This window comes from Zalophus californianus, chromosome 4 (assembly GCF_009762305.2).
Source record: "Zalophus californianus isolate mZalCal1 chromosome 4, mZalCal1.pri.v2, whole genome shotgun sequence".
Classification (NCBI taxonomy): Eukaryota; Metazoa; Chordata; class Mammalia; order Carnivora; family Otariidae; genus Zalophus; species Zalophus californianus.
Window position 1 is genome coordinate 5,020,399 of NC_045598.1, and position 24,523 is coordinate 5,044,921.

A 24,523-nucleotide genomic window follows, 5' to 3' on the forward strand; every position below is an offset into this window, starting at 1 on the left:
TTCACACGTTGCAGTGGCAGGTGGAGGAGGCACAGGGACACAGAGTCTGGGTGAGCCGGGCATGCCGAGTCTGAGTGATCACCCCACTTCTCTGCTCAAAACCCTTCGTTGCTTCCCAGCCCTGTGAAGGTGAAGTTCAGAATTCTCGGAGGGGGTTGCAGGGGCAACCCCACTTGGCCCGATCTAGACGAAGCCTCCCTGGGACGCCCTCCCTGTGTGTGCCCCGTGCTGCTTCTCCACTCTGTTCCCTGCAGTGGCGCCGATAGAGTTAATTTATGTTGTCTCAGGTCTGGTGTCACGCTTGTAGGAACGTCCAGACTCCTCACTGCTCCTCTTTTGCCGCTGGTGCGGGTCCCCTGCCTGGTTCATTTGTGTCTCTCATCACACTTGGAGCAAAATCCACGCTCCTTCAACCCCGGGCCTGCCCGGCTCTCTGGCCTCACCCTCTGCCTGCACACGCACCTGCTCTCTGCCCTCCCACCTGCTTCTCGGGCTGCTGGCCTTGCTGCTCTCTCCTTCCCAGGGGCCCTGGCCTTCACCGGGGGTCTGTTCAGATGCTGCGTCCCAGGGGAGGTCTCCGGGCTGGCTAGCTTCCTTCTCCTCCTCCCTCCCTGGCGGGCACAGGGCCGGCCTCTTCCTCCCGGATCGGACTGCCGGCTTTACACAAGCAGGGCTTGGGATGCTTCTGTCCACAATGGCACCTAGAGTGCCTTCCGCAAATGCCTGGCCCGTAATAGCTACTCAATAAATATTAATTGAATAAATCACTGAATGTCGTAATAGAGTTTCCAGCGGAGCGCCGTGGGAGCTCTAGGAGAAGAGCCATTAAGGAGTCCCTGCAGACTTGCTCTGGAGTGATTCCTGGTCATTACCGTCTCTTCGTATGGGCAGTCTTTCCGGTGACCTCCAGCCTCCATTTAAAGGAACAGAACTGTGGTTAACAGGCTGCATGTAGTGATCCTCAGGAAATACAGATTGGCTCCTGCCTCTGAGTGCTCGCAGCTTGAGCTATCCCTCATCCTGCCTCCAGTCCCGCACAGAGGCGTCCTGGCCTGTGGATGGGAGAGTCTGGCGCCCGCCCCCCAGAGGTCTCCCTGGCCTGGCCGTGCGGGCTGGGCCATCCTTGGGGTACAGGGCAGCCTGCAGGACTCGGGGAGCACATGGCACTCACTGCAGGGCAGTGCTGGTGCTGTCTCCACCTTTATTCCGGAGAATGAAAACAGGTGTCGCGACACCCTCCACCGGGGCTCCTGGGGATGGGCGCCGGCACTGACAGCTCGCAGCCGACGGGGGCTTTTAGGCATCTGAATCTACCCAATCGTTTGTTTCCTGATAAGAAAGCCTCTTTTATGATTTTCAATTTGCTCTTATTTTAATGAAAAGAAGCTGGGGTTGGACCGCCCAAGAAGGAGCTAATCAAATAAAGCAAATTGGTGTTACCTTCTCTTGGTCCCTATTATTTCTATGGCTCCAGCTGGAATTTATTATGAAAAGCAATTGGTTTTCATATCTGGCAGATAGCAGCCCCGGCTGGGCCTGACAGCCCTTTCCTCCCTATCATTCCATAAATAGCTTGCAGTGGCCAGACTGCGGTGGGGGGAGGGGGACATGGAATGCTCCCCACCAGCTTTCCCGCTCCTTGTCCCGCACATTGTGAAGACCCTATAAACAAGTCAGAAGGAAACACCAGGTTGAAAGTTAATAAGCCAGCTTCTGTCCATGAGATTTGGGCTGTTGCTGTGGCTTCTCGGGGTTCCGTTTGGCAGCCTATCAACCTTGCTGCGCTCCAGCCATCAATTACTACTCTTGCTGGGTCTGTGTGCAAGGGAGATAAACAGGGGAGACATCCCTTTTCCAGATTCCTTTCCTCTCCTTGGAACAAAAGGAAGAACTAAAGGAACAATTTAAATCAGGCTCAGATGATCCTTCCTTTATATGAAATGTTCTGCTGTGAGAGGGACTGTGGGCTCTGGAAGTGCCCTGGGTCATTGCTACTAGAGAAGGGGAGAGGATATCTGGGGGATGTGCCAGGGATTTGTGGCAAGACGCCGGGAAAGGGTGCGGCGGGCTGGTTCACTGTTTCTGTCCTTACCAGCTGTGTGACCTTGGGAAAGTTAATTCCCTTCTCTGTGCCCTGAACCTTCTCATCTGTAAAACGAAGATAACAGTATTCACCTACTTCAGTTGTCATGGGATTCACACGAGAAGTGGGTAGGAAGGGCTTTGCCTGCATCTGACACACTGTGAACGCTTGACAAACGGCCGCTCTTGTTGTCATAGCAATTGTCATGCTGACTATTGACATTTTGGACTCGACCACGTACTTCTAATGGTACATTGAAATCAGGTCATTCTGTGTTGGAAAGATCAGAAAGAAAGGTGTGGGTACACGTGTGTAGGCTGCAGTGAAGAGTGGCATTTCTTATTCTCTAACTGCTCACCAGAATGGAGATTGAGTCCTGGGCTCAGGACCAGCGTTCCCCGCTCTAGGACACACTTTGTGCCTTGTCACAGGAGCCTGTTTCACATTTGGGGTCAGGGCCTAGAAGCCATTGGAACTGCAAGAACTGCATTTCCCTCTACCCAGGCCCTTCTCTGTGCCTCATGGTGCGAGGGATGGGACCAAGGGCAATGAATAGAAGGGGAGGAGATACAGGGGGAGCCTGCCCAGGTTTGGGTTCTAGCTGGAAAAGGGGACTCTCTGGAGAGGCTCACTGTTTAGAAGCCATTCAGACACTGCATTGGGAGGCTTGCTATAAACGAGGACATCATCTGTTCTCCAAGGGAAGCCACAGGGTTATATATGAATTCAGCAGAACAATAGCTGATCAGCCAGATCAGAGCTTTGCTGCACAAAGTCTGCTGCCTCTAGGCCAGGCCAGGGGAAGGGGCCAATGAGAGACCCCAGGAAGCCCACAGATGCTGGGGGAGCAGGCTGGATCTCAGTTGTCTGCATGGAATTTAAGGTGGTTGTCAAGGTCCTGGAAATGATCCATTAGTGACAGGGAAAGGGAGGTTCTAGGAGGAAGGACCATGGACCTGAGCTGTTTCGGGCACACTGATTTCTAAAGTTAGACTCAGGCTCAGGAGAGTATCCAGACCATTCCTTTTGTAGGATTAATCTAGCCTTGGCTGCAACCCCCAGTGGCCCCATAAATTCCTATTTAATATCCACACCCAAAACCTCTCAAGAACACCTCACTCCTCTGATCTTCAGTTACCAATTTTCTCCTATGTACCTAATTTGAAAAATGTGTTTTGCCTTAAAGTGGTGAATGAGTGTGTGTGTGCCTCAGTGCTTATAGACAGATGGCCTCTTCCATGGGTAATGTTCCAGTTGTACCCTACAATATGCCATTTCATTACACCCTGAGTTTCACCATCATTGTCCCTGGTAGTGGAACCCTACAAAAAGGGGCCAAGTTTGTTATCATTATTAGTCATGAAGAACATGTATTACATGGTGGGTAGCACACTGGGCACCTTGCATGCATTATGTCTGCTAAACAGAGAGATCAAATAATTTGTTCAAGGTCACACAGCTCATAAAGAGCTGAGCCAAGATTGTAACCTCAGGCTCCCTTCAAATCCCATGATCATCTTTTTTTTTAAACTTCTTATTATGGAAAATTTCCAACATCTACAAATATGGACAGGCTAGTGTAATAAACTCCTGTGTACTTATCATCTACTTTCAACTATGACCAACACGTGGCCAGTCTTGTTTCATTCACATCCCCTGCCACCACACACATTGTTTTGAAACATATTTTAGACACTATACAGTTTCATCAGTAAATACTTCAGTATACAGCTCTAAAATATAAGGTCTCTTTTTAAAAAAACACTTCTGCACTACAATTATCACTCTTAAAAATTAATATTTCTAGATATCATTAAATATCCAATCACTGTTGAAGATTCCAATAGTTTCACAAATGCTATATATATATATACACATAGCATACAAATGCTATGTACATATATATGTGTGTATATGTATATATATATATATATTTTTTTTTTTAACAGAGTGTTTGTTTGCCTTAGTATCCAAGTAAGGTCTATTCATTGTGACTGGCTGACACATCTTTTGTCTTTTTTAATCTATATATTTCTACTCTAGCATTCTCTTAATCTCTTTTTTCACTCAGTTTTTTGAAGAATCCAGGTCATTTGTCCTGTAGAGTTTCCCACAATCTGGATTTTGCTGACTATATCCCTATGGTGTCCTTTACCATGTTCTTCTGTCCTCTGTGAATCTTATAAAGTGCTAGATCAAGAGGTCTGAATAATTTCAAACTAAAATTGTTTTTCCTACAAAAAAATGTTCTATCAGGGACACATCCTGTCTGGTTGTCTCTCTTTTGTGATGTGAGTCACTGTTGATGATTCATTAATTATTAGGGGTTGCAAAATGGTGAGATTTTAATTGTCACTTTTTCAATTATTGGTGGGAATACTTTTACAGAGAAAGTCCTCTTTTTTGTGATTTGCTAACTCAAAGGAACAGTTGGTACAGGAAAGGTAAGATAAATGCCTAATTCTTCCTCCTAACCCTTTTTTAGTTTTCAAAGTAATGTATTGGTTCACTAGCCTCCTCCAACAGTGATCACTTAGTTTTTTTATTTACATGCTTTAATTTCATTATGAACTTATGGATTTAAATATATTTAATGTGTTTTAACCCAAAGCAATTGCTATTATTACTGACGCTCAAATTGGCCCATTTTTGGAGCCTCTTCAAGTTGGTTCCTGAGTCCTTTTTATATGATTTAAAATCTTTGATACAGCTCACAGCATACTTAATTGTGAAACTGAGTGTTTTCCCTCTAAGATGAGGAGCAAGACAAGGGTGTTTATTCTCACCATTTCTTTCCAACATTGTACTGGCGGTTCTAGCCAGTGCAATAAGGCAAGAAAAAGAAAAGGCATCTAGAATGGAAAAGAAGAAGTGAAACTCTATTTATTCAGAGGTCACTTGATTATAAATGTAAAAGACCCTAAAGAATCTGCAAAAAAAATTTTACTGGAACTAATAAATGAGTTTAGCAAAGTCATAGAATACAAGATCAATATGCAAAAATCAAATTGTGTATCTATCTATAAGTGGAAATGTGGAAATGAGCAATCCAAAAAGGCAATTTAAAGTAAACAATTCCAGGGCTCACTTTAGCAGCACATATACTAAAATTGGAATGATACAGAGAAGATCAGCATAGCCTCTACACAAGGATCACACACAAATTCATAAAGTGTTCCATAGTTAAAAAATAAAAAATAAACAGTTCCATTCACAGTAGCATCAAAAGGGATAAAGTACTTAAATAAATTTAATTTATAAAGTATAAAACCTGTACTACAAAGTCTTACTGAGAAAAATTAATGATTTACACAAATGGAGAAGTACTCCATGTTCTGTGATTGGAAGTGATTAGAAGATTCAGTATTGTTAAGGTGGCAGTTCTTTCCAAATTGATTTTTAGACTCACTGCAACCTCTATAAAAATCCCAGCAGGCATTTTTGTTGTTGCAGAAATTGTCAAACTAACCTTAAAAGTTTCTACAGGAATACAAAGGACCTAGAATAGCCAAAACAATTTTGAAAAATAAGAGCAAGGTTGGAGGACATATAGTCCCTGACTTCAAAACTTACTACAGAGCTGCAGCAATCGAGACAGTATAGTACTGGCATGAGGATGGAAAACAGAGCAAAGTATGAAGTCTAGAAATAAAGTCTTATGTTTATGGTCAATTCATTTTCATCAAATGTGCAAATGTAATTCAACGGGGGGAAAGGATAGCCTCTTTTTTTTTTTTTTAACAGAAACAAAAACAAAAACAAATGGTGCTGGAACAATTGGATGTCCCTGTGCCAAAAATCAGCTTAGGCCCTTACCTCACTCCGTACATAAAAGTTAACTCAAAATGCATCATAGACTTTAATGTAAAAGCTAAAACTATAAAGCTAGGAAGAAAACATAAGAGAAGATTTTTGTGACCTCAGATTAGGAAAAAGAAATCCTAGATATGATATTGGAAGCATGATTCATAAGAGAAAAAAAGTCAATAAATTGGATTTTTACCAAAGTTAAAAATTTTGCTCTTTAAAAGAAACCCATAAAGAACAGGAAAAGTCATGGACTGGGACAAAACATGTACAAATCCAATATCTGATAAAGGACTTCTATCTAGATTTTATTGAAATAGCTCTTACAACTCAAGAGGAAGAACACAACTCAATTAAAAATGGGCAAAAGATTCAAATAGACGTTTCATTAAGGAACTTCTATGAATGGCTAATGAGGACATGGAAAGACGCTCAGCATCATTAATCATTAGGGAGATGCAAATGAAAACACTGCTACACACCCAGGAGGATGGCCGTAATCCGAGACAAGACAATGTCAAATGCTGGGAAGGATGTGGAGATGTGGGAATCCTCATTCATGTCTAGTCAGAAAGTAAAATGGCACTGCCCCGTTGGAATACAGTCTGGCAGTCTTATGTTTATATTCTCCGATGTATCTGTCTTTTACCTGTTGTTGCTGGGTTTTTAATCATGCTTAGGAAGTTTTCTCCACTTTCAGGTTATAGAGAAATTCACCCATATTTTCTCCTCTAGTAGTGTGATTTTATTTACTACGTTTAAATCTCTGGTCCATTTGAAATTCATGTTGCTGAACAGCGCGAGGGATAGATCCAATTTTATCTTTTTCCATATGCCAATATCATTATTAAAAAGTCAGTCCCCTTCCCCCACTGACTTGCAATGTCTCCTTTAGTGTATACTAAATTTGCATATGCAAGTGGGAATATTTCTGGATCTCCTATTCTTTTCCCTTGGTCTTTCTATGTATTCGTATATCAATTCCATACTTTTGAAAATAGGACGTGTTAATAACTGGTAGGGCTAGCCTCCACACCTCAGTCCTCTTTAATAAAGGTTTTCCTGACTATCACTGGTGTTTTTTCCTTCCCAATAAATTTTATAATAAAATTCTCTAGATCCAGCAAAAAAATCCTGATGGGATTCCTGTCATTACCTTTTATTTATAAATTAATTTTGGGAAGATTGACATTTTTATGATCTTCGCTCTTCCTAATCAAGAACATGTTATGTTTTTGCATTTATTGAAACCTAGTTTGTCCTGTAGACTTTTATAGTTTTCCTCCTCAGGTTTTAGGAATTTCTTATTAAATTTATGCCTAAGTATTTAATTTTCTTTTTCTCTATAGCACTTAGTGTATGATGTAAGTCATACAGTATATATACGATGGAGTCCTCATCATTCCTTCTGTTTTATTTGTCTGTGTGTGCATGTGTGAGCATGCATATCACACACACACACACACACACACAAACTATTGATTCTGTATCTTAATTCTATACCTACCTGTTTACTTTTAGAATTTGCAGTAGTTTTTCCATTGATCCCATGATCTTTTTACCGTATTGCATGAGTGTTACTGGTTTTGCCAGCCATTAGTTTCTCAGATTAAAAGGTTATTTGGCTAGAAGCCTCCCATATTAGAATGAAGCTCCCTGTTGTCCATGGCTTTCCCTTGATATTCCTCTCTGCTGCAATGGAGGACTCAGATTGTTTCCCTGAGGCTCTCTTAGACTGTCAGCTTTAGTCTGGGCTTCCCCCAGGAGATCCTGAGATGAAGACTTGCCTACAAGCAGTTTATTTGAGAGGTAGTCCCGGGAAACACCAGCAGGGGGCATGAACGTGAGAAAGGAGGGCGAGGACTACAAATAAAGGGCTCTTATCTAGCAGGTCTCCACTTGAGCAACTGGAACGTGGACTCTGGAAGACCATATAGAGCCCCCAGAGTCATTCTAAGCATGGGGTGAAGATGCCTGGGATTGCCCCAGAGTTATCACAATTGTGGGGTGAGGAAGCCAGGACTTGCTGGGTGCAGGGTGCTTTCAGGGCTTTAAAGATCGCCCAGCCAGTAGAGCAAACCAGGACTGGCCCCACAGTCTATGCTAAACTAGTAGACTTTGGGGGAGGCTCTGGAGTCACACTGACTCCGAGTGAATCCTGCTCAGATGCTTTCTGGCTACAAAGGCTTGGTTCCCTCATCTGTATGTTGGGAATGATGATATTACCTCATGGAGTTGCTGTGAGGATGTGGACACTGTGGACAAAGACACAGAGATGTAGCTATGGATGTCAATGTGATGTAGGTGCGGGTGTCGACATCGAAACACACAGTAGATGCAGATGGAGCTAGAGGCACAGGCAGATCTAGATGCAGATGCGGGTGTAGACATACATATGGAGGTAGACAGAGACACAGGTAGAGATGTAGGCGTAGCCATGCGTGTGACCTGCTCCTCCCATGCCAGGCCCTCGCTGGGACAGGGGATCAATAAGCAGCAGGACTTCCAAGCCTCCTGCTTGACTCTCTGTTCTCAACTCTATCCCCATTTCCCTGCCCTTCTCAGGTGTGTGCTACCTTTTACGCTGTCATGAGATGTACTAAAGCCCTCCCCTAACTGGCCCACCCCTCCCTCCTCTCCTGGACCCCTTCCCACCAGCTTGCTCCAGATTATCTTCTGGGGTGGCAGTTCAGCCTCGTTTTCTTCCAGCTATGGGGCCCCTCTGCAGTCTGGTTTTCTCTTTGCCATTCTTAGGACCTGAGAACTGTGGAGGGAGGGACCTTCCCCATCACACAGAGCAGAGGCAAGTTCTAATAAAATCAGAGTGCTGGATTAAACACGATTAGGTTGCTCATTATTGCAGGTTAAAGTGATGATTCCATTTATTAAGGCCATTTAAGGTGGACACTTAGGTTCCTTGTGGGATTGTGTCCATCTCCAAGTGTCAGGTGACAGGGCCATTCTCACGTTCTCAGAATGCAAAGCGCAGGTAACTGGAGGAAGATGGTTTCCTTAGGTGGGTGTAGTTGTGGGTTCTGACCGTGGATGTTGACAGTATTTCGGGACGTTCACGACTGGGTCATACCAATCATGATCTTGGGACAGTTGGCCTGAATACACTGCTGAGGTTCACTGACCATGTTTATTTTTTAATTTTTAAAAATATTTTATTTATTTATTTGACAGAGAGAGAGAGAGAGAGAGAGCACCAGCAAGGGGGGAGTGGCAGGCAGAGGGAGGGGGAGAAGCAAGCTCCCCGCTGAGAAGGAGCCCAAAGTGGGGCTCCATCCCAGGACCCTGGGATCATGACTTGAGCTGAAAACAGATGCTTAACCAACTGAGCCTCTCAGGTGCCCCACTGACCGTGTTTAGGAAGGGCGGGAGGATGGAGCAGATCTATGTGAAGCCTTTTCGCTCACAAGCAGCTGGATTGGGCTGATGTTGCAACAGACTAGTCCCCCCAAGGGGAGGGGTCCCTGTAACACTCTCATGGATGTCTTCATTCCTGTGTGGAGGGAGCAAGATGAATGCAGAACCTGTCAATTTGATCAGATGTATTCCTTTGCTTACTCCTGAAGCAACGGCCCTGAGCACCATAGTTGGACATTGGGCTCTCCCAAGGGTACAAACTTAGGGGGTATAGCTCAGTGGTAGAGCATTTGACTGCAAGGGTATGAACCTAGAGCAGGGCTGAAGTGGAAAGAGGCATGCACAGCTGGTCCCATGTTCGAGCTTACTTGCCATTTAGAAATGGAAGAATACTGTAAGGTTTTCAGTGCAGACTTGTAAGTAAGTGCGAGACAGACGGTCAGGTGACAGCATTGTGACAAGTGTGTGAAGCCATTTCCCAATTGTTTTAGTCGACCAGGCTTAGGGAGGAAACCAACACTGACACAAACCAATTGCACCATGATCGGCAAACAATGGAGTGTTGGGAGTTGCTGTGGAAAGTCTATAATTTCCAATGGAATTGCTGTTGGGTCATCAGCTTGCTACCAAAGGATGCAGCCGGCTGGGTGGGAACGGCAATTAGCCGCTGTTACCCCAGCGTGACATTTTTCCCCTATAGACAATGGAAAAGTAAGACCTCGCTGGCCAGTGTTGGGTGCCTGCTTGTGAAATGCCCCCTCGTCCAGGGGAAGGGGAGACTGGGGTGGGGGCTCTTGCCCCAGGCCACGGGGAAGTTCGGCTGGCCTGACCCTCACCTCCACTGTAGCAGAGACACAGAAGCCCACCGGCCCTGGAAGAAACCACCTCCTTTGCCTGGTTTGTGTAAAGAGCCCTCACGCCATGGCTGGGAGTGAGACGTGCCTGGGCTGGTCTCCTGGGTGCACAGACTCATCCGTGCCCCTTCTTCTGGGCTGGAATTTCACTCTCAGAGGGACGTGGAGCTGGCCATTGGGCGTGAGCGGTGTGCTGTGAGCCTTCGGGGGATTCGCAGGCTTCCTTGAAGGCTGGGGGTGCCCACCCCTGCTGCAGCTTCATTCTGGAAGTGGTTCACCATGGACGTGCTGCCGGAGGAGTTTAGTTCTTTCTCTTTTTGGTGTTTCCAAGCCAAATATGTGCCTGCTGCAGCTGTGGAGGTGCAGGCGAACATCCTCTGCTCTCTGTGCTCGGTGCATGACTTCTTTTAGGAAGAGTCAGGGTTCTTTTTGTTCATTCTTTTTGAATGGCACTAGAGCGACTGTCCACTCTCAGCATTTAGCAAGTGGACAGTGGACTATTTTCCTAAGGTCAGGGTGGTTGTGGACCAAATAGACAAATTTACTGGGCAGGGCTGAGCCTTCCCACAGCTGAAGCCCAAATGTGAAAGAATCAGGTACTTAGCTGGCTTGAGAAGAAGGGTTGTAGATGTTCCTCTGAATCTTGCTGTGATCTCAACGCACGCAATGCATCAAGAGCCTGGACGGACTAGTCCTTCCATTGGTCTGTTCTTAACATAGTCATCTAGCGTCTGCGTTCAACTTATTTATTTCCTAATGCTGGGTGATGGATTAAAAGATGTGTAGAAAATCTTTCTACAGGAGATAAGATATTGCAGCCTGCCACAACACCCCCAGCTCTTTTTGCTTTCTCTTGCTGTTTTTTCTACTTTTCAGTGCAGAGCTCAGGCCCCACATCGTATATCTTGATTAGGTGGTGGATATTACTAAGGGGGATGTTTTTTAAGCCTATCATTGACACATTTAATTCATTAGGCACCAAATCCACAAGCAAATTTTGGCTGGCCATAAAACATGGTTAATCCAGGGAGCTGCAGTAAAAGGTGAAAAATTATGTCCCAGCAAATGTGGAATATTGCTTTTCTGTAGAGACTTTTACTGGTCTACGATATCTTTCTTCATAAATTTGTCTTTTGCTTGGTTCTCTTGGTAACTTAACCATTTATTGCTTCCAGACCACAGAATGGCTCAATGATCCTCTACAACAGGAAGAAAGTGAAATACAGGAAGGATGGGTATTGCTGGAAAAAGAGGAAAGACGGGAAGACGACCAGAGAGGACCACATGAAGCTGAAGGTCCAGGGAGTGGAGGTAAAGGGCAGAAAGGCTCTCTTGTTCCCCAAATGTTGTTTCTGGGCTGCAATGACATGGAATTGCTTTGGAGTAATTTGCTGCCAGTCACCTCTGTCAAAAATATTTTTTGTTTGCCAAGACCCCGTTTGCTGTTTTGCTTTGTTTTCTGCTTTCTTACCCAACAGTCTCCGTTTAAGTTTTCCACGAAGGCCAGATTTAGCTAAAGTGCTCCTGTTTCTTGGGAGTCCTTGGTGTGTGGACTGGGATTTGCAAGGTTCCTGCAGAATCCTGTGCTGTATGCGTCACGGAGGAGCCTGCAGGGACGAGGGAGGAGGGCGCCGACTGAGGTCTCCCTCTCTAGGTGGCCCGGACCTATCTCTGTTGAGTGGGACCCTTGGGAGCTGGTAATCTCCAACCAGAGCCTGGCTCGTCTGCCTCTACTGACGGCCTCTTCTGTTTCCCGCTGGGTGTCCTGACCTTAGGGAGCTCGAAGGCGTTAAAGATAATAGATGGGACCGCAGGGCGTGCGGCTGGGGTGGAGGTGGGTGCTGCAGGACAAGTCTCGGGATCTGTGCACACGTCGGTTTGGGTCCTGGGGGAAGACAGGGTGCAGGCTGGTTTCTTTGCCGTCGCTGTGACACCATGGGCTCTCACACTTGGGCAGCCGTGGAGACATTCTCCTGGGGTCCCTTCCTTGTTTGAGGGCCTGAGCCCTGTGCCACAGAGGTAGAGGGAGAGGGTGTGAACTGCGGTCCGCTCTTGGCCCGCTAGTTAGCGAGCACCCACTTCTCGGCACTGCCTGCTGATCCTTATAAAGGATCTTCCCTGCAGGCACGGTGCTGCGCCAGGCCAGGAGCTGAAAAGCTGGCCTGGGATCCAGCTGGTATTTCACGCTGGTGAAAGCGAGGGATCCCGGAGGCCACTGGTGTGTTGTGTGCCGGGATTGATCACTTGGACCATGAGCCCACTCGACTGCCACGGCTCCCACTCCAGGCTGACGTTCTTTGTGACGCACTTCATCATTATGACTTTTTCTATATTAATCATGTGCTTTTATGGCTGTTAAAAATAGCATCCAGTGGCTTTTATTATATTACCCCACAGAGAGAGATAATTTTTGTTTTATGTTTTTGTTTTTTTTTTTTAAACACCCAGTAACAATGCTTTATGATGTTGAACAAAGAAAAGCCCCGACACGAGAAATTCCGCTTCTGTATGTTCTCCCGCGTTCTGTATTTGCACAGTATGCTTTCGTCAGCTGGTGAGACATGAAAATGCAGATCGCCCTGAACGTGCTGGACCTAGCTCTAGGATGGTGACGGGTGATTTTGCCAGCTGCCCAGCCATGGCTGTCGGCGGGGAGGGCCGAGGGCACAGGAGCTTGGAGGGATGGGGGGGCACGGAGCAGAGTGGGCGGGACCCGTGCGGGGCTCTTGCTGGGACTTGCAGGGTCTGTGGGAGCTCACTCCAGAGCTGCACAGATGGCCCCTGTGCCCGCAGGTCTCTGGCAGGCCTCGTCCTCGGTCATCCGTAGGTCAGGAACTTCTGGTCGTCCGCGGTGGCCGGGTGGAACTCTCCCCCAGCAGCAGCTCAGAAGCCCAGGGCCAAAAAAAGCCAGTGTTCAGTTTCTTCCCTCATGTGATAAATTAGAATTGTCACTGGATGGAATCAGAATGACGTGCGGTTATTTTTAGGCCATGTTTGTGTTTGGAGGTCTTTGCAGCTCGCGCTTACAGTCTCCCTTGCAGACCACTGTATGGGGGACGTTGGGACCCTCAGGACCCAGGGGAAGGAAAGGGGCCAGACAGCAAGGGGTCTCCGTGACTTGCTGAGCATAAGGGGCCATGGGGGGTGGGAACAGGAGAGGGGCTTAGAGACCCCTTGGCTGGCCACACAAGGGGCCTGCTTTCTGGTTCTTCGAAAGGGAGGCCAGGGCCACCTCAGGCAGGCAAGTGGTGTGGTGGCTGCTTCCACGGAGCTCAGGGAGTTGTTCCCCTGAGTCAGTCAGTGAGCACTGACTGTGTCCACTGCTCTATAGTATTCCACCATGGAAGCATTTGAGCTACTCCCTAGTCAGCGGACTTTTAGATTCTGTCCAGCAATTCAACATTACGGTGCTTCAGGAACCAGGCTTGTCCACGTGTGCAGCCCGGACCTGCCAGAATGGCTGGGCACAAGGTCTGAGCATCTTGTATTTTACTGGACACTGCAAATGGCTGTGCTAATTACATGCCAAGCAGCACTGAGAATTACCGTCTCTTCCCTACCCTCTTGTACACTGATGGATGATAGATGGTACCTTGTTCAATTTGAACTGGGCTTTTCTTAGTTGTTTGTGGGGATGAGCACATCATGTTAGTGAAAGTCCTTTGTGGTGGGTTGTCTACCACGGGCATAATTTTAAAACAGCTCCAAAGAAAGACATCTTTGGCAAGAACAGCCCCGCATCTCACTGGGTGTTTCCTGCATTTGCTCTGATCTGGACTGGTGGCTGGGAAGCCCAGAGGTCATCCGGGGACAGGGGGCAGGTGGTCCTTTCCACCTGGGAAATGGCCATGTGGACATACATGGAGTTTTGCATTTCACGGGAGGAGGCTTCCCGCTGGGAACCCCGATTCCTCCTTCAGTGGATTCAATCAGGTGGTTCCCATTGACTCAGTACGTCCAGCCCCTTCCCCTACTGCGGAGGGTGGCAGACGGTCCTGCACAGGGTCTCAGAGCTGTGATTTTTCTACCACCTGAGCTGGTTTCCTCAGTTCAAGGGCATGATAAAGATATTCGGATCTACCGTTTAACCTATCACTTGCTATAAGCCTTCCCTCAGGCCAGGAAAACTTCCAGCCCTGTCCATGGAACTACTCGGCAGTCCACCTTCTTTTGTTCTCCGAGGCTGGGGCCCTAGGAACACGCGGCAGCTCAAAAGCACATTGATTTTCTCAGCCAGGCACAGGATGGGGGCAGCCGCTTTTGAAGCTGACGAGCTGTTAAGTCCACGATTAGTTGTCTTGTCTGTAAGCCACGGAGAAGCTAGCTCGATAAGGTTTCCAGGGACGACAAAGGTTGGCAGGGAGGAAAAAGAAGGTGGTTGTGATGTCAACGTTTCATGAGATGAAATCGCAGCAGGCCTGAGGTTGGCCCTGCTCCCCAGGTAGATTCATGCCTGCTTCTCTGGAGCCTTGATGGGGGTAGGAGCTCTGGGGGGAGGAGAGTCCCTGAGAGCAGAGGGGCAGATCTGAAGTGTCCCTGTGCCTCCGGGATTGCCACACTCTGGGTTAGGTGAGCTGGGTGAAGTCTTTGGGCCAAGCTGGAAGAGTTCACATACTTTTCACGTTCACGGAGCTGTTCCCTGGCCCCAGAAGCTTATGGCACTGTCTTCTGCCCAGTCACCACATGTCTCTCCGGAGAGTGCCGGGTATTTCAGAACCTAGGCCAGCACTTGGCTGTCTACCTCCTGACCCCTCTGCTGCCAGGTTCCCACAACAGACAGGAACCCCACACTTAGTGGAGCAATGGCCACTGGCTTATGAATCCCCTATCTACATACCAGCTCTACTATCTCATTCAACCCTCATTGAAACATCCACGTAAAGTACCTATTCTTATACCCACCTCATAGATGAAAAGATTGAGCTCCAGATAGGGTTTCTCCCGCCCCCCTGTCCTGCCACAAATCAGCGTGGGGCCAGGCCTTGAGCCAAGGTTCGCCTGGTTGGACGGCAAAAGCACTTGCCCTGACACCCATTGCTCCCGGGAGTTCTGGAGGGATATGCGGTGTTTTCAGATCTAGTTGGCACATACCCTCCATCCATCAGCCAGCTGTCAAATGCCTTCCATCCAGAACATTGTGATAGGTACTGAAGATACAGCGATGCATTCTCACAGGGGGACAAAAAAATCAAGCCCGCAGCTCCAACGTCAGGTCAGGAGGAGTGTGCTGGAGGAATTGCACGTCCTCATGCGGAAGGCATAGGAAGCATCTCTCAGGCAGACTCGGATGCAAAGAAGTGGCATAAACACAGGGAGAGAGGCACTGGTGGGAGCGAGAAAGCAGCAGGTAGGGGTGGGACACGGCGATGGGCAGTGACAGAGTCTGTCAAAACGTAGCTAACGTGATTTAAAGCAACAGGTGGTCAGAATTGCACCGTGTCAAAACCTCTCCCAGCCCCACGCAGACCAGATGTTCGCCTCCCAGGGAAAAGGCCTTCTCTCCTCTCATCATAAGGCATGCCTCGCCACAGATGTCCTGCCTTGGGAGCCAGTGGGTGGTCATGGTACAGAGGCTGTTGGCTCACTTGTAGGCAGCATGGACAGAGACATCCTTCCCCACTGAGACTGTGCTGTGGTGGACAGGAACCCCTGGCCTGGGGCCATCTGCCTGGCAGAAATGCCAGGCATCACCTCTGATTGGAATTTGCAGCAGCGAAGAGAAAGTTTAGTTTTGCTGACCTGTTTGTACTGCCTCAAAGAATGGAGAGTCGCTTTGACTTCTTGACTAACAGCCTGAAAAGCCCAAAGCCTGTTGTGAGCCCAGCGGCGGCAGTAACAAGGTTATGTTTTTGGACTCAGCCTCATTAGAAGTGATGTTCTTTATTTGGACACTTAGGCCACATATTAAAAGGGGAAAAAAAAAGCACCTCTTTCAAAAGTAAGAATGATATTGTAGTTACCACATTAGGAATTAACAGGGCATGAAGTAACTGTCTGCCTCGTGGTGATGCTAGATCATTCCAGCTCTGCTTGCAGCCGTAAGATAAATGGGTATCTTGCTTGCAACTGATGGAATCTATTTAAAATAGCCAGCCACAAACATGTATGGTGCCCAAATCAAGTTTGGAAAACAGCTAGGAATAGATAAGGAGGAGGTAAGGTGGCCGAGCAGCTCAAGCTCACGGAGGGGCACGTGAGTCTGCATGTTGTCCCCACGTGCTTTGGAATAGAACAACTACTTCTTGCTTCTCATAGATGCTCATGTGGTTCCGGTCTGTGGTGTTTGATCTCCCTCCATTCCCCTCCAGACTCGCCATGCACCCGCCGGTCTCTACCGCGTGGCCCTCCTTGCTCCCAACCGGTGTTCTCCCGTGTCGCGGTCGAGATTTCTGAAGCTTCCGGGGGCATCTTCCTTGGCCTTCTCCAGCAGGAAGTAATCATGCCCTCTCTTTCATTTCCATAATCCTCCATCCGTACCTTGTGTTCTCGTGGACTCGACACTACCCTGTCCAGTTCAATAAACATATATTAAGTACCTAGTATTTTCTGGATACGGGAAAGTCTATATCTGTATCGAGGCGCTAGATGGCCTATTAAGGGAAGAATAGAGAGAGGCAGGTAAGAGGCAGCATCATGCTTGAAAAACTTACAGTAAGACAAAACAGGGCATTTCAATGAGATGTGGTAACTGTCCCCAGAGGCTTTGGAGTGTTGGAATGAGCTTGTTTCCCCTCTTGGAGGACGGGGTCTGGACTGGTCAGCCGCAGGCCCTTGCTCTGAGCCGTGGCATCTGCTGAGTGACCGGCTGCTGTCACAGGCACCCCCTCATCTGAGCCCCCTGCCTCACCCCTGCCACTGAGTCGTATGAGTCAGACATGTTTATCCCCACGGGGACTCGCACTCAGGTCTTTGATTTCTGATCCTGCTGCCTCCACGCTGGTGGCTGAGGTGCTCTGGTCTCATGATGCCTCCAGTGGAGCGAGCCGGCCTGTTCAGCGGCACCTCAGAGGATCTCCCTCATGGCTTTTAATCATCTGAGTTTTTGTGTTGTGTTCTGCTGGTGCGCGAACACATTAAAACCTAATTTCCTGTTACCTGGATGTGTTTTGGTAGAATCAATTCAGGAACTTGAATCCATAGTCTTTCTTTAATTTCTAATTACTTAGCATCCCTGGTGACATGTCCCTACCCAACTCATATAATTAAATTTTAACTAATAAATAACATTAAACTAGCTACGCTTTGAAACGGCAATAGCCTCGGTTCACATTCTGCTGAGCTCATGGAGGCCTGGCCAGGATGGCGGTTTTGCTTCTTTTTCTTAAGGCTCTGTCTTCCCTGACCAAAGGCAGTTAACAGTAGCAATGACAATTATGGCAGCATTTTTTGAACACCTACTGAATACCTGTTCCGCCCCCATCGCTTGGTGTGCACCATCTTGAACAATGACCTGGCAACATTCCCATGAAGTAAGCAATGCTGTTTTCCTCATCCTTGCGGAAGACTGGATTAATTTCCGGGATACCCAGCTGGTCAGTAACAGAGTCGAGATACTACCCCAGCTCTGTCCGATCGTAAATTCCCAGTTTCCTCATCACCAGACCACATGGGCTTTCAAAACGCCTTGATACCCAGAAGACATGTGCTTAGACCAGGGAGGCCTGGGAGTGTGGGGTTTGAGATGCAGCGCCATGCGGCCACGCATGGGTCTCAAATGAGATGGGGGATAAGGAAGGTCTTTTAGTACAAGTGGGCCTCCCTTCCTTATAACCCCCATCAGTCAGAGGAGAAAGAACCCCTCCCTCCCTGCTCCTCCAGCCCAGGAACCTGGCTCCCTTGGCCCCCGGAGACTGCGAGAAGATCTGGAGACCTCTCGCCCTCCAGTGGGTGGGATTTTGTCCCCCAACACTCTGAATACCTGCAGGACCTGCTGTCACTCCTTAGCCCTGATGTCACCTGGGTCCTATAGGAGCTTTTTGTATTCCTGTGTCAACCTAAATTGAGGGACAACGATCTGCATTTCTCTCTCCCACTAAGAATTGTCAGTGTCGATCCGTCTTGAAGCCATAGCTCGCTAGCCTCCAGGACACACTCATTTTGGCATGAGGGTCTGTGTGCTCACACTACCTATGCGGGGTTGCCGGATTTAGTGTGTGCACGTGTACACACACATACACACACACACACGATGTCCAGTGACATTTGAATTTCAGATAAGCAATAAATAAGTTTTCAGCACAAGTATGTCCCATGCTATTATCCAGGACATACTTACACTAACATATTATTTGTTGCTTGTCTGAAACGCACACTGGGCTGGGTGTCCTGTATTTTATCTGGCAACCCTCTGACCATCAGAGCAGTTTCCATTGAGTCTTTGCAGATAGAGATTTGGCTGCTTGGGTACTGGTCTCATTGAAGCCTCGAGGAAGGGAGTTGGTTTATCTCCAGACACATAATCGACGCAGGAACCATAAAAACCAGGAAGGACACTGGCCACGGCTACAGAGAGGACACCCCTGGCAGTTTCCCAGCAAACCCAAGGGCTGCCAGGCCTGGGGACCCTCTTGCTCCCTCTGAGAAGAGAGTCTGAGGGTCACTAGGACTGCCAGAGGCCCAGGCCTTGCCCTTAGAGCCTGCTGCCCCCAGGAAGCAGGACTCTTACCAGGGATGTTTGAAGAGGTGTCAGGAAGATTTCAAAAGAGCTGTGTTTGTAGTTTCTGCCTTCCTCATCTCTCTGGTAGATTACAGTTTGTAAAATATTTTGCAATTTCCTTTTTTAAACTTGATTTGAGCCCTACTGAGCTAGAAACTCCCGGTCCAAGGTAGAGCAGCAAGATATCAACTTGGTATGCTGAACTTGTATTTAATTACTATCATAACAGTCCCTTAACATGATTGCAGATTAGTCCACAAGGACATGAATGGAAATTTTAGCATATTCAATTACAATGGAAACCCTTGAACACCACTGTCAAAATTCACCCGAGGGCCTTTCCATTTGGGCCCCAACGTACAGCAGGTGCAAAGTTAGATGTTACTCAGGACACATAACCTTGATTTTGTAAGCATAATTTATAGCCTCATCCAGAAGCTGGGGATGCCTTTTAAGAACGTGATATATATATTCCACCCACCTCAGTAAATGACCAGATACGGCTGCTTGTGTTGGACAAAGAATATCTCTGGCCTTCACTTGACCGAATAGTAAATTATTGATCTTCTCCACATCTTTCAATGCCCTGACATTGCTGGGAAATTTACTCCTGTCATCAGCAGCTGTGGCTTGTTTCCATGGGGTGCCGTCCATGTTCAGAGGGCATGAATCTCCAGCCCATCCTAGGAGAGTCGCGGCTGACCCCTGCAGCTGACATGGGTTAGTCACCGACACAGGGGAAGCATATGGTTTGCAAACTAATCAGGCCCAGGTTTCCCTGGTCTGTTTCCCACAGACCAGCAAAAATCATGGGGAAAATGGAGGGGTGGTGGCGGGCTTCTGTGCACCCAGGAGGAGTGGCAGAGGAAGGGGTTAGTGCATAATCAAGAGAGGGGGACAGCAACTCACCCTGCTGCTCGGGGGGAGGCTGCTTCTGGTTTCTTCATTTCCTCTGCGCACTTGTTGGGGTTCTGCTGCTGCTGAACCACTCTCTGCTGGCCCTTCCTGGATGCAAGGCCAGCACCATAGACGGAAAGCTGGTGATTTCATGAAAGAGCACCTTTCCGGTTCTTGCTTGCCTCTGACAAGATGAAGAGACCTTCCATTTCCTCATTGTGGGTCTTCATTCCAACACCTTGTAACGCTTTATGCCCTTTGGGATATGCCTTTACTTCTTGCTGCAAAGCACCCGTATCTCACTCATGCCAAACCTGAGGGTCACATGGGCATGTGCACGGCCATGTGACCCATCGGTCAGCACTGCCAGGCTCACCTGGGAGCTCACTAGAAGGGCAGAGTCTTGGACCTCACCCCGGATCTACTGAACCAAGATCTGCCTTTCAGTATCTCCTCCCATGATTGATAGGGCCGTTCATTTGGAAAGGATTGGCACAACCATTCTCTTGCTGCTGATGGGGTCTTCCCTTGGTGACTCAGCCCTAGGCACGTGGGGTTTTTTTGTTTTGTTTTGTTTTAATCTGACGTTAAGAAAAATGTCCAAAGGAAAATTTTACAAGTTGGTCTGGTAATTCATTACTTGACTCCCAGCACCTTTAAAAAACATCTAGCCAAAATCTCTGATGATACGGTCTGAGCCTACCAGTCCTTCTGCCCTTGGCCATGAAGGAGAGGGAATATCGGGTTTCTGCCTGCTGAGCACACTGGCTCCCTCGGCCCTCTTCCCCTGGGGAGCTAGGCCTGTTCCTGCGTTGTTTAACTCCGCCCCACAGGGCACTTTCTGTCCCCTGTTGTAGCCCAGCACTTGGCATGGTACTTGCTGCACGTTTGGTGCCCAGTAAGTGACTAATACACATTTTTTGAGTGAATGGATGAATCGATGGATTTCTTCTGCGAAGCGTCAGACAGTAAACAGTTTCAGTTTTGCCAGCCAGATGGTCTCTGTCACACTGGTGCCGTGTGAAAGCAACCATAGACGATAGTTAAGGGATGGGTGTGACTGTGTTCTAATAAAACTTTATTTGCAAAAACAGGGTGAGGGCCGGATTTGGACCATGGATGTAGCTTGTCGACCCCAGTTCTAGATTATGGCAGCAGGTTCCAGAAGGAGCAGGGTGCTATGGAAACCGGTGAGAGATTGATGGGGGATGATTAGGGACTTGCCTCTTATATCTGAGCACTGTTACGTTTTTAGACTCATGTTTGCAGCCTGACAATGTTCAGGCTTGGCTTATAGTTTTGTAAGGAAATAACACTTTTATTCATGACATGCTGTCACATCAGACAGTGTTGTTCATCATGTTTGTCCTGGTGGAGTTAGGAAGTCTTCTTTCTCTTTCCTTGTGATAATCCATCCATGTGGCATAGGCCTATTTGTTCTCAGTCTGAAGAAGCTAGATGATATCCCTTGCCAGGGCAGTTGGGAAGTATCCTGTTTCTCCCATAAGCCTGCTTCATGGTGCTGTAGAGAGGGCAGGGCAAATCCCAGTGATGCACTCTGAACTCCTCTGTCCAGGGACAGCTGAGCCAAAGGCATGTGACCTTGCTGTGAGGAGGTGGGTCAAATGATCAGGCTCACGGAAGAGGGAAAGGCTGAACCCCCTGCATCTTCAGGCCTGAAGTGCTTTGAAAGTAGTAGCCTGGCCGTGTTTGATGGGACAACATCCCCCTAGAATAGAGGCCGTAGGGAGGGTACAGATGTTATTTGTCCATGTTTAAGTATTTACATGACAGCACGAGAAAACCGGAGAGTTTCTCTTTCATCTTTGCTGCCACAATTTACGTACAGTTTTATGATGGATGCAAGAGGTAGACATTTATTACAAAAGTGTAAGAGATGTTGACTCTTCATGAATTGATTATTTAGAATTTATTTTATTAAATATTCTAGGTGGTGTGTGATAAACTGAACCTCTGCTGGTTTGCAGCTTAATGATTCGTGTATCTGCGGCAGTGATAAGGAAGTCAAAGACTCCGTTTGCCATTTCAGGGGAAGAATGCGGATTATTATTAAATCTGGAATGGGCCTCTTGAGAAGCCTTCCTTAAGGGAACACGCATATCAATAATTTCTTCTCCATACGAGAATCCTAATGTTTCACTTATGGAAACATAAATTCTGAGCAAGTGGCTGTGGTTTTTCCCTCCCTGTGGCTCCGTATATCCTGTGCTCACGGCCGACCTGCTCTTGTTCTAGCGTTCAGAGTCCTTCAATCTCCATGTCTTTATCCTCCTATTTCTAATTTTTAATGCTCTTAAAAAGCTCTGCTTAGGTCTACACATTTCAGCACCTGAGACGCTGGCAGAGACCAGGATAGTGTTCCTCTGGCTTGGAACGCCCTAAAAGGTTTAAGTCTAGTAGGAGACGAGACTGGGAGGCCTCAGAACCCTGACCGAAGTGTGGTTGGCTCGTGTGGGATGTAGGATGTTGCCCTGAACCCATTCTTGCAGAAGCCAATGGGCAGCAAATCCAGTCTGGTGAGCTGCATCTGTAGCGAGGACAGCGGATGGGCACGCCCTGGAGCTGTGCCCATCTCAGGTGACGCGGACCCAGGGAGGCCTAGTGGGTGTGGCTGTCCGACCTGCCCCCTCAGGACAGAGGGCACGCCGAGCTTCCGGGGGACGTCTGCTGAGAATGACAAGCCCGCATGCCCCATAGTGACATTATGGAGGGATCAGGGTTGTCTGATAGCTTGAGTTTCAAAATACTCCTTGACTTCTTTCTCTTCCCAAAGCATTCGACAGATGGTTCAATGCCATAATCTTTACTGTAGGAGACTGTGGGAAACTAGCTGGGGGACCCCAAGACTCCCGGTCTCCCCCAGGTTCTTTACGCATCCATGCGCAGAGCAGCCCAATCACACATGCAATCTTTCCGCAGTGTGATGCCCCGACACTGATAGGTTTCTTGAACCCCTCACTCTGTTGTGTGCTTCTATACATGGAATTAGACCTAATTGTCAGCATAATCCCATAGTAAGTTCAGTTTCCCCAAAGAACACACACTGAACTGTTTGCAGTTATTTCTTACAAACGAAATCTGCTTGGCTCTCCACGTGACGAATCAGTCCAGGAGGAAGTGAGTTCACTACTGACCTTTAATTCTTTAATTGCTGTGAAATAGTTGAAAGAGTCTGCATACAGCCCCCATCTAAGTGTGGGCACAGAGGGGCTCCCTGGTCTGGTAGAGCGGCCTTGTGTTTGGTTCTTCCGCTCTCCTGGGATTCATTTTCCCTTTATGCCCGATAATCAGAGCCCCCGAAACAGGAGGTGGGTCTGGGCACGCTCCCACTTCCTTGTTTGCATGCTCAGATTCTGTCCCACCAGTGCTGAGCCCGGAGGGACTCCATTTCTATTTGCTGGAGAGCTGGGCCCTCAGAGTCTGGGGGGTTGATGGCAGGCAGGTCCCAGACCCCAAGCAGAGCTGTGCATCATGGGGCGCTTAGACACCCACCGGGGCTGAGGTGCAGCAGCCTCCCACGGGCAGAGCCCCCTCATTTGCCTTTTCCTGGGAGGCGGTGAAGGAAACCTCATGGAAGCAGCTTCCCTCCCAAATTAATGAACACTTTCAGACATGATATGAAATGTTTGGAAACGAGATGCAGCACAGTATTTTGCCCGTATTTTTTTTCCTTTCACAACACCTGGCAATAAAATTCTCGGGCTAAATACCAGATGAGTGTGCGCCTCATTATGTATAGTAACTTCGTCTATAACTTTTTTAAGCCCTCCAGATGGAAGCACGGTATAAATGTGGAGAGCTTGAGAGGGGAAATGAAAATAAATGCACTAAGAAATAAAGAATCTGTTTTTTATACTTTCTTTTGCAAATAGTGTTTGCAATGACATATTGTGAATGGACTGAATTATAACAAAAACGGAAATGAAACAGAGCTCGGGGGTAGGAAGAGCAATCGTTACACTCACTTTAACTGATATAATGCAAAGCAACGCTTTTTACACTCAATTAGTTTGCACATTGTGTTGGACACAAACCAGAATGTAGAACATTTTTGGGTTTTGTTTTTACATGATTAAGGGAGATGAGATGAAATAAATTCAGTAAATTACCCTGCGTTCCTTTTGGGTCTGAGATACTTTTGTTTTGTTTTTCCTCACCCCTGGTATTGAATGAATAAGGTTGGCTTCTCCAGCAGCGACCTCTGTTCCCAAACAAGAAGCTCCTCCCAAAATCAGTGGACTTTCAGTAGAGTTCCTTCCTCTGCCTTAGGGCCGACTTTTGCTGCACAAACAAGGTTAGGAATCAGAGCTATTTACATTTGGTATTTGACCATATTTTGTGCTTTGAATATCAGAAAAGGATAGCAAGCGTGATAGCAGCTAACAGATGTTTGCAAGCGTTTAGGCAACAAAAGTATTTCCAAGGCTGTGTATTTCAAGATCCTTGTTTAATTTATTTTGCTTAATTATCCTTTCTTGCATTTTTAATGCTCTTAATATGATAATATTAAGAATTTCAGTGTGTGATTGTGTGTTGCTCATTTGAATAGATGCCGGATGGGAGGGGGAACCCAGCCCTGTGCCCTCTTGTGCGCAGCTCTGTCTCCTGCAGATGGGGTCCGGGAAGGGACCGCGTCTCCACCACAAAGCATGTAGGAAAGTGTTTCTCAAACTTTACCATGTGTACCAGCCCCCTGGGGGTTCTGATTCATTTGGTCTGAGGGGGGCCTGAGGTACTGCATCCAGAGCAAGCTCCCAGGAGATGCGGACGCTGCTTTGAGTTGAGTGAAGCTACTTGGACACACACTTTGAACAGTGAAGATGGGAGGACATCAGG

At 47.5% G+C, this 24,523-nt stretch overlaps 1 protein-coding gene and 1 non-coding gene across 12 annotated transcripts in view; both read left to right on the forward strand.

Moving 5' to 3' along the window:
* CAMTA1 (calmodulin binding transcription activator 1) overlaps window positions 1–24,523 on the forward strand; it is an 869,134-nt gene that overhangs the window by 423,992 nt on the left and 420,619 nt on the right. For all 11 annotated transcript variants that reach the window (XM_027625467.2, XM_027625476.2, XM_027625430.2 and 8 more), the window contains one exon: window positions 11,289–11,424. In XM_027625467.2, coding sequence (XP_027481268.1) covers window positions 11,289–11,424 — 136 coding nt within the window. The remainder of the gene's footprint in view (window positions 1–11,288; window positions 11,425–24,523) is intronic.
* Window positions 5,164–5,270, forward strand: LOC113917279. The gene has a single exon (XR_003518188.1). It is a non-coding gene; the product is annotated as a U6 spliceosomal RNA (small nuclear RNA).